The following is a 13908-nucleotide window of genomic DNA, read 5'->3' as shown; positions in this document are numbered from 1 at the left end:
AGTGACTTGCCAAGGTGACAGAGCTATTGACAGAGTTTATTGTTATTTTCTTCAATAGTAAATATTAATCCAACTGACACTGATCACAAGTTATTTGCTTGTGTGGCAATTAGATCAGTTCTTACTCCAAAGCAGCAGTTAAAAGGACCTTGTCATCAATGAAATCACTTGCCAAAAACACAAAAACTACAACATTAACACTAATTCTAGAAAACTATTTCTTTTTTTTTGGGGGGGGGGGGCATTAACTAAATTCATTACTTTCTTCCTAAAATAGTCTATTGTCATAGACACATAAGAACAACTAAGTCATTGATGCAAAATAACCCAAAGAATGCCTTTAAAACATAAAATGACTATTTTATGTTCCCAATTAGAAGGGAAACATAATCTGTGGCAGCATTTTATTTTCTGGAAAAACTTTGATTTAAAATGGGATGTTCATAATTTTGCCACATTTGAAATGCCCTTTAAGTCTACTATAATCACTCTAATAAATTCTTACCATAGTTTGTGGAATTAATGCATAGTTTTGAACTCCTAGAACTCGGCTGAGAAAATTTTGTCCACAATTTTTTCCAACCCAAAGCATCAATACCTGGGGACAGGAAGAAAATTATTTTGAGATGTGCATTTAACAGTCTGCTGCTGACTCACCTTTACCACTGAGTATATTTTTGTGTGTTGTTTTTTTTTTTTAAGTTTATTTATATATTTTGAGAGCAAGAGAGCATGAGCAGGGGAGGGACAGAGAGAGAGGGAGACAGAGAATCCTAAGCAGACTCGGTAGTCAGCACAGAGCCAGATGTGGGGCTGGAACTCAGGGAACTGTGAGATCATGACCTGAGCTAAAACCAAGCGTTGGAGGCTCAACCGACTGAGCCACCCAGGCACTCCTAGCACTGAGTATGATTTAAAAGATCAAAATAATAAATATGTTTAGTGAAATTGTACTGACTTCAAATGAACTAATAATAATCAGTTTTAAGCATGATGAGACATTTTATGCTTGGCATGAAAAGAGGCTATGAAGGGAGAATGTGGCTCACACAAAAATAGAGATTAAATAGCATATAATCTGCCCCAAAAAAGAAGATATTATAGGGAATGAATGTGTACTAGTACATGGAGGGAATGATCCAGATCAGTCAGACTAACTCACAGAGCCTGCATCCATGAGGAAAGCTCCATCCCTGCTGAGCTTCTCCACGGAAAGCTGAAGAATAGGCGGCTGAGGTATGGTGCGATCATTGATGTTGAGTGCTCCCTGAGAAATTAGACAGAGAAGTTAAAGCTTTTATTTTTTATTATTTAAAAGACTATTTTTTTAACATTTATTTATTTTTGAAAGAGAGAGAGAGAGAGAGAGAGAGAGAGAGAGAGAGAACGAGCAGAAGAGGGGCAGAGAAAGAGACACAGAATCCCAAGCAGGCTCCAGGCTCTGAGCTGGCAGCACAGAGCCCCATACGGGGCTTGAACTCTAGAGCCATGAGATCATGACCTGAGCCGAAGTCGGATGCTTAACCAAATAAGCACCCCAGGTGCCCCCAAAAGTTAAAGCTTTTACTAGATAATAATTGAGAACAAAATACCCCAATAATTAGACAACGGCTAACAGACAAGATGGGTTCCTTCATGTCAAAGGAGAATAGATAAAATTTTATTTTGTTTTATTAAAGTTTATTTATTTTGAGGGAGAGAGAGCACACAAAACCAAGAATCAGACACTTAACCGAATGAGCCACCCAAGCATCCCAGAAAAGCTAAAAATTTTTATCAGGCCAAATGATCATTGAGGAACAAAACCAGTCAACACAGCCTGAGTTGGCAAGCCCACATAAAATTCAGGAAAATTTGCTGACCCTGCCACAAATCTTATCACACCCTCCAGCAGCTGCCATATCCTGAAGCTGCTACCAGAAACACTAAATTGTATCCTGCTTGTCAACCTGCTCCTGAAGTCGCAGTTTGGGACCTCAGTCTGACCAACTCCTAATAAGAACCCAGAACTTGCAGTTTCTGCCTATGTAACCCCGAGCTGAAATCCTTTCTCCTTCAGAGTGTACTTCTGTTTGGAAGGCTGCATCTCCTGGTTTGTAAAGTGTTTAACACTAAAGCTTTCCTTGGCCTCTGACCAAACCTTTGAATTCCAAGAATTTTTGTTGACATGGTAATATGGAGTCACAATTAAAATTTTAATTCCAATGTTAATTCCAAGACTTTGAAACTTACTTAGGTAAATCAGTTATTCGTATTTAAATATAAAGAAGATGAAGAAATATTTATCACTTATCTAAAAAAACCCCATTGTGAATTCCAATAAAACCAAATTAACTTCTGATTTTAACTATTATAAAATACAATAAATGCAACTAATATCTATGTATAATTAGTTAATAATAATGGCTGATTGTGTGGCTTAAGTCATGTGTACATAATGAGGGAGGATTAAAAGCCCAATGCAAATGATATCTTAATAGTTCTTTTCAGTTTGACATATCTTTTATTTATTAAGGCCAGAAATGGAAGTTTCTCATTTCTAAAAGACATACTGTTATCTGAAAACACAAACACACCTTTAAATATTCATAACTTAATTTTTGACCCAAAAATTTTTAACCATTTAATCTAGGTACTTGATTAAACCTTAGAAGCAGGAAGTAAATAAAATACTGACCTACCAAGAGGTATTTCCCCTCTAGCCATGAGGCTTTAATTCTAACAGGGACTATTAACCATATTACCTTAAGACTTCTTGCCTTAGGGCATGTGAAAAGCAGGAGAAAGACCATGCACTGCCTCAATATAGCTATTTAGAAATTTCTAGAGGTTTTCAAATACGAAAGAAAAAAATAATCTTGACTTTTTTCTGTTGGGAAAGAAAAGAAGCTATCAGTGGCTCTGTTTTCTAGTCTTCTAAGTAAAGGCCCATATGAAAGAATGAGGCAATGCAAAGACTCCTCAAATTTCATATGCAATTTGTCCTTTATATATGCAAGATCATAAATTCTTTAAGCTTTGAAAGGTTTTTAACCAAAATATTGCTTCCTATACACACACCGACACACACATATATATACATATATATATACATATATACACATATACGTGTGTGTATACATATATATATCCTAACTTGATCACAATTTTAGAAAGAAAGATTATGATTTGATATTTTCATGCATCTGACTTTAACTCAGGTAAACAATAATCTCAGTGGGAACTTCAAAAGAAAGAAAGGGGAAAAAAAAGGACAAATAATGTTACAACTTAAATATTTTTTAAATCAATAATATTGCTGCACTAAACACTGACCTGGGGTTTTCGGATATAATTTCGCCCTCAGGACACTCCCTTCAGATCAATTTGTTTAAATAAGTAAATCAGAGGGGCGCCTGGGTGGCGCAGTCGGTTGAGCGGCCGACTTCAGCCAGATCATGATCTCGCGGTCCGTGAGTTCGAGCCCCGCGTCAGGCTCTGGGCTGATGGCTCAGAGCCTGGAGCCTGTTTCCGATTCTGTGTCTCCCTCTCTCTCTGCCCCTCTCCCGTTCATGCTCTGTCTCTCTCTGTCCCAAAAATAAATAAACGTTGAAAAAAAAATTTAAATAAGTAAATCAGATAGGCCCTACATTTAGGAGATTCGCTTTAGAGATTTGTCTTTTTTTTTTTTTAATTTTTAATGTTTATTTATTTTTGAGAGATAGAGCGGGAGGTTGGAGAGGGGGGAGGGGGAGACAGCGAATAGAGAGAGAGGGAGACACAGACACAGAATCTGAAGCACGCTCCAGGCTTCAAACTGTCAGCACAGAGCCCGACATGGGACTCGAAGTAAGGAACTGCAAGATCCTGACCTGAGCTGAAGTCTGACACTTAACCGACTTGAGCCACCCTGATGCCCCTTTACAGATTTGTCTTAAACAAACTTAAGGAAATTTATTACTTCAATATCTTAAATAATAATTTAGTAAGAAAAGAGATACTATCTCATGAGCTTCCCCAAACCAAAATTTCCTTACAAAGACTTAGCGAAGGAATAAAAACTTTCCTCATTTCTACAATGGACTCAATATAATTAGGCTTATAAACCTCCAAGAAAAAGCCACTAAAAAAGTAATCGATCTTACCTCATCTGAAAGATTGTCAACTCTATACAAACTGGGATGAGTTGTGAGCATAAGGTAGACCAATGGCTGATTTTTCACTTGACACATGGCAAAAATGCGTTCATCTAGACGTGCGTTTGTCCCAGTCTGAAACGATTTCTATAACAAAAAACCACCCCCCATCCAAAAAATGGGTATTTAATAACAAATATAAACGAAGCTTTCCAACTCAGATGTTAAAAGAGTATCTTCAGACAGAATTAGCAAATTTACTGTTAATTATTCTTTTAAAAGTATCTTTTAAGAAGTCACACAAATCTATTAAATTGTGGTTATAGCCCCACCTAGAAGAAATTAATTACCTGACCATGGCAAAGTCACTGGATCTCTCTGTTTCCTAATCAGTGAAATGGATCTAAACACTCTACCATAGAATGATGGTGACATAAAAATCTAAATAATACCATGAGAAGGGTAAGGTTATATTGCAGATGAAAAAATGAAAACACAAATGAAGGACCAAAGACCTGTGTTTTATAAATGCTGGGTGATGACTAATGGTGGTTAACTATCCTTGTTTCTCCTCAGTTATATAAACAACACAATAAAGCTTACAAATCAATTAGGAAAAATAATAATACAATAATGCAAATGAGGACAGTTACTTAGCAAAATAAAGTTAATAAGTAATGAGTTTTAACTTTTTTTGTTTTTGTTTTTTCCCACAGGTGATTTTATTAAAGCACAGGGACATGATCCATGGGCAGGAAGAACTGCTGAGTTGTAACTGGTTCTTATTGTAGTGAATTGTAACTGATCTATTAGCTTCATAGAGAATACTAAAAGTTTCGAGGTAAAGTTTTAAGCATTCCTGGGGTACCTGGCTGACTCAGTCAGTAGGAGCATGCAACTCTTGATCTCAGGATTCTAATTTCAAGCCCCAAATTGGGTGTAGCCATTACTTAAAAAAATAAAATGTTTAAAAAAAAAAAAGGTTTTAAGCATTCCTATTGATGGAAAGTAGTAGAAAGAGGCAGAGAGCTAGGAGCAATGAGATTATGCCATAAAACAAGTGTACTAACTATAAACAAAGGAAGCTGAAGATCAGAAAGGCTCTTAAGGCTTTTTGTTGTTGTTGTTGTTGAAGTAATCTCTACACCCAAAGTGTGTCTTCAACTCACAACCCCAAGATCAAGAGTCACATGCTCTACTGATCGAGCCAGCCTAGGCACTCCAAGGCTCTTAAGATTTTTTAAAGTAAGCTCTGTGCCCACTGTGGGGCTCAAATCCATGAGACCAAGAGTTGCATACTCCGCCAACTAAGCCAGCCAGGCGCCTCAAGATTTTTTAAATTAGTATGTTGATAGTCACTAAGAAAGAAAAAAGAATATTATGGGAAATGGAAGAAGGAAATTTCATTTATTGATTCAATAACTACTGAGAGCCTGTTATGTACTAAGAACTGTTGTTCTAAGTGCTGAAACAAAGTGGTAAACTTTTCAAAAAAGATAAAAATCCCTGTCCTTATAACTAAAAAATCCCAGTAAGAGAAAAGTAAATAATAAATAAGCAAAATACTGATATGTCAGTGTTAAATGCTTTAGAGGAAAAATAAGGGAGGGAAGACAGATAAAGAATGTAGGTTAGAATGGTAACTGAGTGTTGCACACTAAATGGGGAGGTAAGGGAAGGCAGGCCTCAGTGAAAGGACAGCATTAAGGAAAGACCTGAAGAGGGAAAAGCTCAGATTTTTAAATGTTAAAATTTAAGTATTTATGTAATTTCTATGTATTTAGATTATATTCAGAAGTAGAAATGCATAATTTGAGTTAAAGAAACTAGAAGCTGATCCAAAAGCCATCCTATTAGGTTAAGTGGGTTACCCTTCTCACCTAAGAAGAGATGACATACACCAGACAGGTAGATCCTGGAGTTCAGAAAAGTATACAAATTGACAAGATCCAGAGTAGTTTTGATCAGTTTTGAAATCTAGGATGTAACCCTAAGTGATTTATTAACATGAGCTTTTTAATAAAACTTACAAGGGAAAGTTACAGTAAGTACATAAGCTTGGACATTGGATTTTGTACCCTGGAAAAATAAGTCTCCTCCACCAGCCCAGAGTTTCCTTTCTTTTTTGGAGAGCGGGGCAGGGGGAGCCAGTGGTATGGGTAAAGGGCAGGTAGGGGAGATCATTAAATAACAATATCAAATGAAAAACTCTACAGGACCATAGAAGGAAAGGCAACTGCTAGAGAGATAACATTTGAGCTCAAACACAGTAAGAGGAAAGTGCAATGCAGCCCATGGCACAGGTATGAGAAGGCATAGCTAAGATTTAGTAGTATGTGGCTGAGATACTGTAGGGAGCAGGAAAAAGCCAAAAGAAGAGTTTCATGTGTGACTTCTTGCTCTAACAATAAAAGATTGTTTTGGAAAACTGATCATTACTTACATCACTTACATCTTTGATAACTTAAGTGAATACCTTGTGAACATCTCTTACAAATAAGGCACACGCTTTAAATCAGTATTTTTAAACTTTTTTGGGTTACAAATTTTTTCAAGGTTCCAATAAAAGCCAGGATCCCTGTGCTTAGAAAACTTAAATGGCTTAAAATTATACATACAATGTTTAGTGGTTCACAGGATAAAAACTTGGGCTAATGACATTATTGTGTTAGTTTCTGGGTTTAACTCTCTTACCTGTTTAAGGAGAGCCAACACAAAGAGTGGGAAAAGCCGCAAAGAAAAAGGAACCATGAGTCCAGGCTGCTGGTTACTTAGGACTGAAGAACGATAAGCTGAAAGAGAGTCTATGACGGCATTCACTAGGGCATCCCGAGCATCACTCAGACTGGCAGTCACAGACCTGTCAACAGCTAACAGATGGAAGGCAGGAACAAACAAGAGAGAAGATAGAAGTTTAGCTATCCTACTTCTATCCCACTGTTACAGATAGAAGAGATGTATTTTTTTTTTTATTATACATATTCCCTCTCCAATGTATCACATACACAAGGAGACAAGCATAGCAGCTCAAAGCACATCGTCTGAAGAGTCAAATCAAAGTTGGCTGAAATACTTCTCTATTTCCTAACTGTAAGACAATATGGCAAGGAATCTAACCTTCACGAGTATGTTTCCTTACCTGTAAAATGGGAAAACTGTTCTTTGTTCAATCTAAGATGTTATTTTGAAATATTCTTTCTAAATAAGTTCTACTCCCAATGTGGGGCTTGAACTCATAACCTGGAGATCAAGGGTTACAAACTCAACCAAGTGAGCCACCCAGGTACCCCAAATCTAAGATGTTACTAGTAGTAATCCACCATTTTATTTACATACTACAGAAAAAGAAAAAAGTCTGCAACTAAAGCACATGCTTTCTTCACAGAGAATTTTACCCTATATTTATTGCAAGAGCTCTTAGCTACTTAGATGCTTCTCATCACCTGTCATGCCACTCTGTTTACATGCATTTCAGCATATTGGAAAAAAAATTTTTCCCCTGAAGAAAAATTTAAACACTAAAAGCACATAATTGTTTTAGAGAGTTCTTAAACTACAACTAAACTAAATTCATGGGGCTCCTGGGTGGCTCAGTCAGTTAAATGTCCGACTTCGGCTCAGGTCACGATCTCACGGCTGTGAGTTTAAGCCCTGCATCAGGCTCTGTGCTGACAACTTGAAGTATGCTTCAGATTCTGGGCCTCCCTCTCTCTCTCTCTGCCCCTCCCCTGCTCATGTTCTGGCTCTCTCTCTCTCTCTCTCTCTCTCTCTCTCTCTCTCTCTCTCTCAAAAATAAACATTAAAAAAAGTTAAGGGGCATGTGGGTGGCTCAGTCAGTTAAGCGTCCAACTTCAGCTCAAGCCATGATCTTGTGGTCCCTGTGTCTGAAACCTGCATGAGGTTCTGTGCTGTTAGCTTGGGGCCTGGAGCCTGCTTTGGATTCTGTTGTTTCCCTTTTTCTCTGCCCTTCCCCTACTTATACTCTGTCTCTCTCAAAACTAAGTAAATAAACATTAAAAAATAATAAAAATTTTAATTAACTAACTAACTAAATTTATGTTGGGGCACCTGGATGGATCAGTCGGTTAAGCATCTGACTCTTGATTTCGGCTTATGTCATGATCTCACGGTTCTTAAGATTGAGCCCTGCGTGGGGCTCTGTGCTGATGGCATGGAGCCTGCTTGGGATCCTCTCTTTCCCTCTCTCTCTCTGCCCCTACTCCTTGAGCTCTCTCTCTCTCAAAATAAATAAGCTTAAAAAAAAAAAAACCTCAATTCATGTGATATCAAAAATACAATCAATACTGGGGTGTCTGGGTGGCTCAATTGGTTAAGCGTCCAACTTTGGCTCAGATCATGATCTCACAGTTCGTGGGTTCAAGCCCCACATCAGGCTCTGCCCTGACAGCAGAGAGCCTGCTTGGGATTCTTTCTCTACCTCTCTCTCTCTCTCTCTCTGCCCCTCCCCACTCCTGGCCTCTCTCCCTCTCTCTCAAAAATAAACATTAAAAAAAATACAATCAATAAAGTGATGTTATTAACTGCTATAACCAAATTTGTATATAGCCAAGAAAGAATAAAGACCACTGTCACCTGATCAACAGTTAACTCTTAAGACTTCAATTGAAGACATCCTGATTTTAAAGATTTTGATAAAATCTTTATCAAATGTGAAAAAAATTTATAAAATGTGAAAAAATGTGCATAATGCTATCAACCAAATTTAGTAACAAAACCAATACTTTTTGTGAAGCAAACCATTGGGCAGATTTTTTCAGACCTACAAATACCACCTAATATATAGTTCTTGCTGATGATAATAAAGATAACATTGATCATACTGTTACTAAAAAGTATTAGTTGAACAAAATATAAAGGCAATGACCCTCAAATTTCTTAGGTCACAATCTTTAACTTTCTTTTTTTTAAAATTTTTTTTTTTTTAACGTTTATTTATTTTTGAGACAGAGAGAGACAGAGCATGAACGGGGGAGGGGCAGAGAGGGAGGGAGACACAGAATTGGAAGCAGGCTCCAGGCTCCGTGCCATCAGCCCAGAACCCGACGCGGGGCTCGAACTCATGGACCGCGAGATCATGACCTGAGCTGAAGTCGGACGCCCAACCGAATGAGCCACCCAGGCGCCCCCACAATCTTTAACTTTCAACAGCATATGAGACTAACTAAAATGGGTTTGGCCTTCATCAGGCTTCATTAAAGAAAAAATTTGCTGGGGCACCTGGGTGGCTCAATCACTTAAGCATCCAATTCTTGATTTTGGCTCAGGTCATGATCTCACGGTTCATGAGCCAGAGCCGTAAGATGGGCTCCTTGATAATGGTGCGGAGCCTGCTTGGGATTCTCTCTCCCTCTCTCTCTGCCCTTCCCTTGCTCATGCGTGCTCACTCTCTCTCTCTCAAAATAAACTTAAAAAAAAAAAAAAAGAATTTACCAATAGGAAAAAAAAAAAAAAAGTAATCACCCTTATCATAGGCAGATTTGAGTTTGAAGTAAATGGACCGAACGACATCTTTCCTCAAGGAGGAAAAAAAGCAAAAACAATAACAAAAAATCAAGGAGGCAACTAAACTATGTCTGAGACAGAAGTAAAGAACTGAAGGTATGAATAAATAAATTCTAGCTCAGGTGATCTGGCCAAGAATGCAAACTTATGTGTGAAAAGTAAACTGGTTTTCAATCTCAAATTCCATGACTTCATAACTTACATAACTTCACTGTCTCTTGCAATCCAAGTTACAGACCTCACAAGAAAGCTATTAACCTTTAGTATTGAACATTTAGTAAAATATGGTTATTTAAATTCACCACAGGCAGATTATAAAACAGGAAGCAGTTTAGTAGTTGCCTAAAGCTGGTGAGGGATAAAAAGAGGAAGTGGGCAATTACTGCTGATAGGCATGAGGTTCTTTTTGGGATGATAAAAATGTTCTAAAATTAGATTGAGGTGATGGCCATACAATTCAGTAAATATATCATAGATAACAGAGTTGCAGACTTAAAATAGGTTAAGTGATATGGCACATAAATTATATCTTAATAAAGCTGCTTAAATAAAGGAAAAAAAAAGTTCCTTTCATTCAAGTAGTTACTTAGGAGGCATACACAGAATCCAAGACACTGAAACCTTTAAAGTTAAGTATTTTTTTTTTTAATGTTTATTTTTTTTTAAGAGAGAGACAAAGAGCATGAGCAGGGAAGGGGCAGAAAGAGAGGGAGGCACAGAATCCCAAGCAGGCTCCAGACTCTAAGTTGTCAGCACAGAGCCTGACGCAGGGCTTGAAGTCACTAGGCAGGAGGTCATGACCTGAGCCGAAGTCGGACACTTAACTGACTGAGCCACACAGATGCCCCTAAAGCTAATTATTTCAAGAAAAATAAGGGGTGCCTGGGTGGCTTAGTCGGTTCAGCATCTGACTGCTGATTTTGACTCAAGTCATGACCCCAGGGTCATAAGATGAGCGCTGCACAGGGCTCCCTGCTGAGTGTGGGGCCTGCTTGGGATTCTCTCTCTCTCCCTCTGTCACTCTCCACCACTTACGCTCACTCTCTCTAAACATAAATTTAAGAAAAAAATTTAAAGCAAAATAAAACTTTCCAGATTTTTCTAATGTTATTATTTGTGAAATATTTACAATAGGTTAGGGGCGCCTGGGTGGCTCAGTCGGTTAAGCATCCGACTTCGGCTCAGGTCATGATTTCACAGTTCGTGGGTTCAAGCCCCGCGTCGGGCTCTGTGCTAACAGCTCAGAGCCTGGAGCCTGCTTCACATTCTGTGTCTCCCTCTCTCTCTGCCCCTTCCCTGCTCATGCTGTGTCTCTCTGTCTCAAAAATAAATAAACATTAAAAAAAATTAAAAAAAAAAAAAGAAATATTTACAATAGGTGTAAATAGGGTAAATTCTTACCCATATTGGCCAATAACCCTGCAATTGCTTGAACATCAGCTCCAAGAAAGACTTCATTCAGAGTTGAAACTACAGGCAAACACAAAGTATGAACACGAATTCTTCTTTCACCTTTGGGGAAAACATATAAATGACAGTAAGGGACAACTTATATTTAAAAACTTGTATGCAAGTCTCTTGGAAAAATCACTTCTTTTCAATTTAGAACCAAAAAGATTATTTAATAAGCAGAAATAGTTTCAAAGCCTTAATGAGTAAAAACTCATTAACTTTTATTTCTTTCATTTTTTGACTACAAAATTCTTTTTGTTCAAGTTATTACTCAAAAGGAATCATAAATTATGGTAACATGTTCGCTTCTTAAAAATTTCTTTTCTAAACCTTTTGGTTACTTTCTTTCTTTTTTCTTTTTTTTTTAAGTTTATTTATTTATTTTGAGAGAGAGAGAGTACAAGTGGGGAAGGGGCAGAGAGAGAGAGAGACAGAAAGAGAGAGAGAGAGAGAGAGAGAGAGAGAGAGAATCCCAAGCAGGTTCCTCTCTGCCAGTGCAGAGCCCACTTCAGATTCTCTGTACCCCCCTTCATTTTCGCTCATGCTCTCTCTCTCTCCCAAAAATAAACTTAAAAAATACTACCTTCCACATGTATTCTAGAGTCTGTTTTGATATTTAAAGTCTAGAGAAATCTTATACTTTCCTCTTTAACCACAGAAAAAAATTTAAAAGAAATCGACTAATATATTTTTTTTGGTAATTATTACCCACAATAATAAAAATCAATAAATACAGAAATAAAAATGAAAACCTTTTGGGAAGCATCAAATATCAAGCTAATTTTTAAAAATTTTCTCATCAGCAAGATCTGGAACACTAAAGTAAAAGAACAAATAAAAAAACTAGAGATGATATCCATATTACAACCTATATGGACACATGAAGACCAATGAACAGGTACATATAAGGAGCTCATACAAATTACTTTTAGAAAGAAGAACTATCTGCAATAAAGGGTAACACTGTTTAGATTTTCTATTCTAGACCAGAATAATGATAGCCAAAAGAAAACATATAATGTTTAGCCTATCATATCAGCAACAATAACTAAACACACACACCACACACACACACCAAAGGCTAAAATGAAAAGGGCACTTGGTAAGACCAGAGACTGGTAACATCTTTCTGAAAAGCAACGTGGAAATACCAAGATTTTTTCTAAAGAGTAAGCCTCACACTAAGTAGACTCTCAATAAATATCTGTTAAATACGATTGGTTAAGGAAAATAAATATGACACATCTTGGCTTTACCAAGGATAGCAACAAAGCTCTTAAGATCAGAAATATATTCTTTTGGTTTAAGAGAAATGAGTACCTCCAAAAGTAAGGGAGATTATTCTAAGCCAATGAATACGTGACCAAATTTTAAAAATTTCCCTTTGCTGCAACACATTGTATTTATAGTTAACAATAATGGATTGTAGACCTAAAAATCTCTTAAAACATAGATCTCGTGTTATATGTCTTTGCCACAAAAACAACAACAACAATCCACACACCCCCCCCCAAACACCCCACCTTACCTTTGCTGGATGTATACAAGAGTGCAGACTGAAAGGAAACCAACTGAGTGTCAGTAAGACTCTCTTCCACTGACATCTGTACTGCATACCCAGCATCTGGGTTTACATTAGGCAAAGACAGTAAGTCTGTTGACCTAACAAAGAAGTTCCCATGGAAGGTATGAATGGAAAGACCTAGAAGAGAAAACTTTATCAAAATTGTTTATATACTTTCATTTTATCCCTGTCACTTATCAGACTGGCAGAGAGTAAATCTAAAGGTTTAGATGTGATACTGTGATTTATGATAAGAATATATACTTGATCTTCACCCATCTCTGGCAGAGAGCTCCTAAACTCTTAGAATTTCCTAAGTGATGAGAGTCACAAAGGTGTCTCTTGCTATGTTGATGGGAGTGACTTTTGGCAAGAACCTAGGTAACCTAAGGATGGGGGCTGGTTACCAGAGGACCCAACCATGTGATTAGAAGGCTGGAACTTTCAGTTCAACCCCTACCCCACCAACATCCTTCAGGGAGGGGAGAGGACCTAGAGGATGATACAGTCACCAACCATCAATAATCTAAGCAATCATGACTATGTAAATAAGCCTTCATAAAAACTCAAAAGGATGGGGTCCTTCGGAGAGCATCTGGATTGGTGCACACATGGAGATCTGGGAGGAGTGGAGCACTCAGAGAGAACATGGAAGCTGCAGAAGCTCCATGCCCTTTGCCTTCTCCATACCTTGCCCTGCACATCTCTTCCATTTGGCCATTCCTGAGTTATATCCTTTTATAAAAAACCAGCAATCAAGTAAATAAAATGTTTCTCTGAGTTCTGTAAGCTGCTCTGTAGCAAATAAATTGAACCAAAAGAGAGGGTTTTAGGAACCTCCAATCTATAGCCAGCCAATCAGAGCACAAAAATAAACAGAAACCCAAAGAAGCTACTGTGGTAACCAACTGGTTATGAGTGACACTAATACCTGAGTTGTTTGAAGATGTGTCAGCCTTATACAAGTGTTATTTGATACTTTACTTAAGATGTTACATATGTTTTATTACCAGTTGTTTCACTCAATCATTTTTTCTTTTTATTACAATGATAATAGAGAACTCCATTTGGCAAATGGTTTGACCAACAGATTTCAACATCTATCTAGTGGACAGGTTGTGGATCCTTATCTTTTGATATCTTTTTTTTTTTTTCTTTTTGGCTACATATTTCATATAATCTTTCCACTGCAAAAAAAAAAAAAAAAAAAAAAAAAGATTGAGTCCAGGGTGACTCAGTTGCTTAAGCATCTGA

General features: G+C 37.4%; 1 protein-coding gene across 2 annotated transcripts in view; it reads right to left on the bottom strand.

Moving 5' to 3' along the window:
• SEC24A (SEC24 homolog A, COPII coat complex component) overlaps positions 1-13908 on the bottom strand; it is a 73826-nt gene that overhangs the window by 6375 nt on the left and 53543 nt on the right. For both annotated transcript variants that reach the window (XM_047846008.1, XM_047846085.1), the window contains exons 16-21: positions 12619-12792; positions 11040-11150; positions 6810-6985; positions 4125-4262; positions 1163-1267; positions 506-598 (exon numbers count right to left, since the gene is read on the bottom strand). In XM_047846008.1, coding sequence (XP_047701964.1) covers positions 506-598; positions 1163-1267; positions 4125-4262; positions 6810-6985; positions 11040-11150; positions 12619-12792 — 797 coding nt within the window. The remainder of the gene's footprint in view (positions 1-505; positions 599-1162; positions 1268-4124; positions 4263-6809; positions 6986-11039; positions 11151-12618; positions 12793-13908) is intronic.

Source organism: Prionailurus viverrinus, chromosome A1 (assembly GCF_022837055.1).
Source record: "Prionailurus viverrinus isolate Anna chromosome A1, UM_Priviv_1.0, whole genome shotgun sequence".
NCBI classification, from domain to species: Eukaryota; Metazoa; Chordata; class Mammalia; order Carnivora; family Felidae; genus Prionailurus; species Prionailurus viverrinus.
This window is presented reverse-complemented; position numbering and strand designations above follow the sequence as displayed.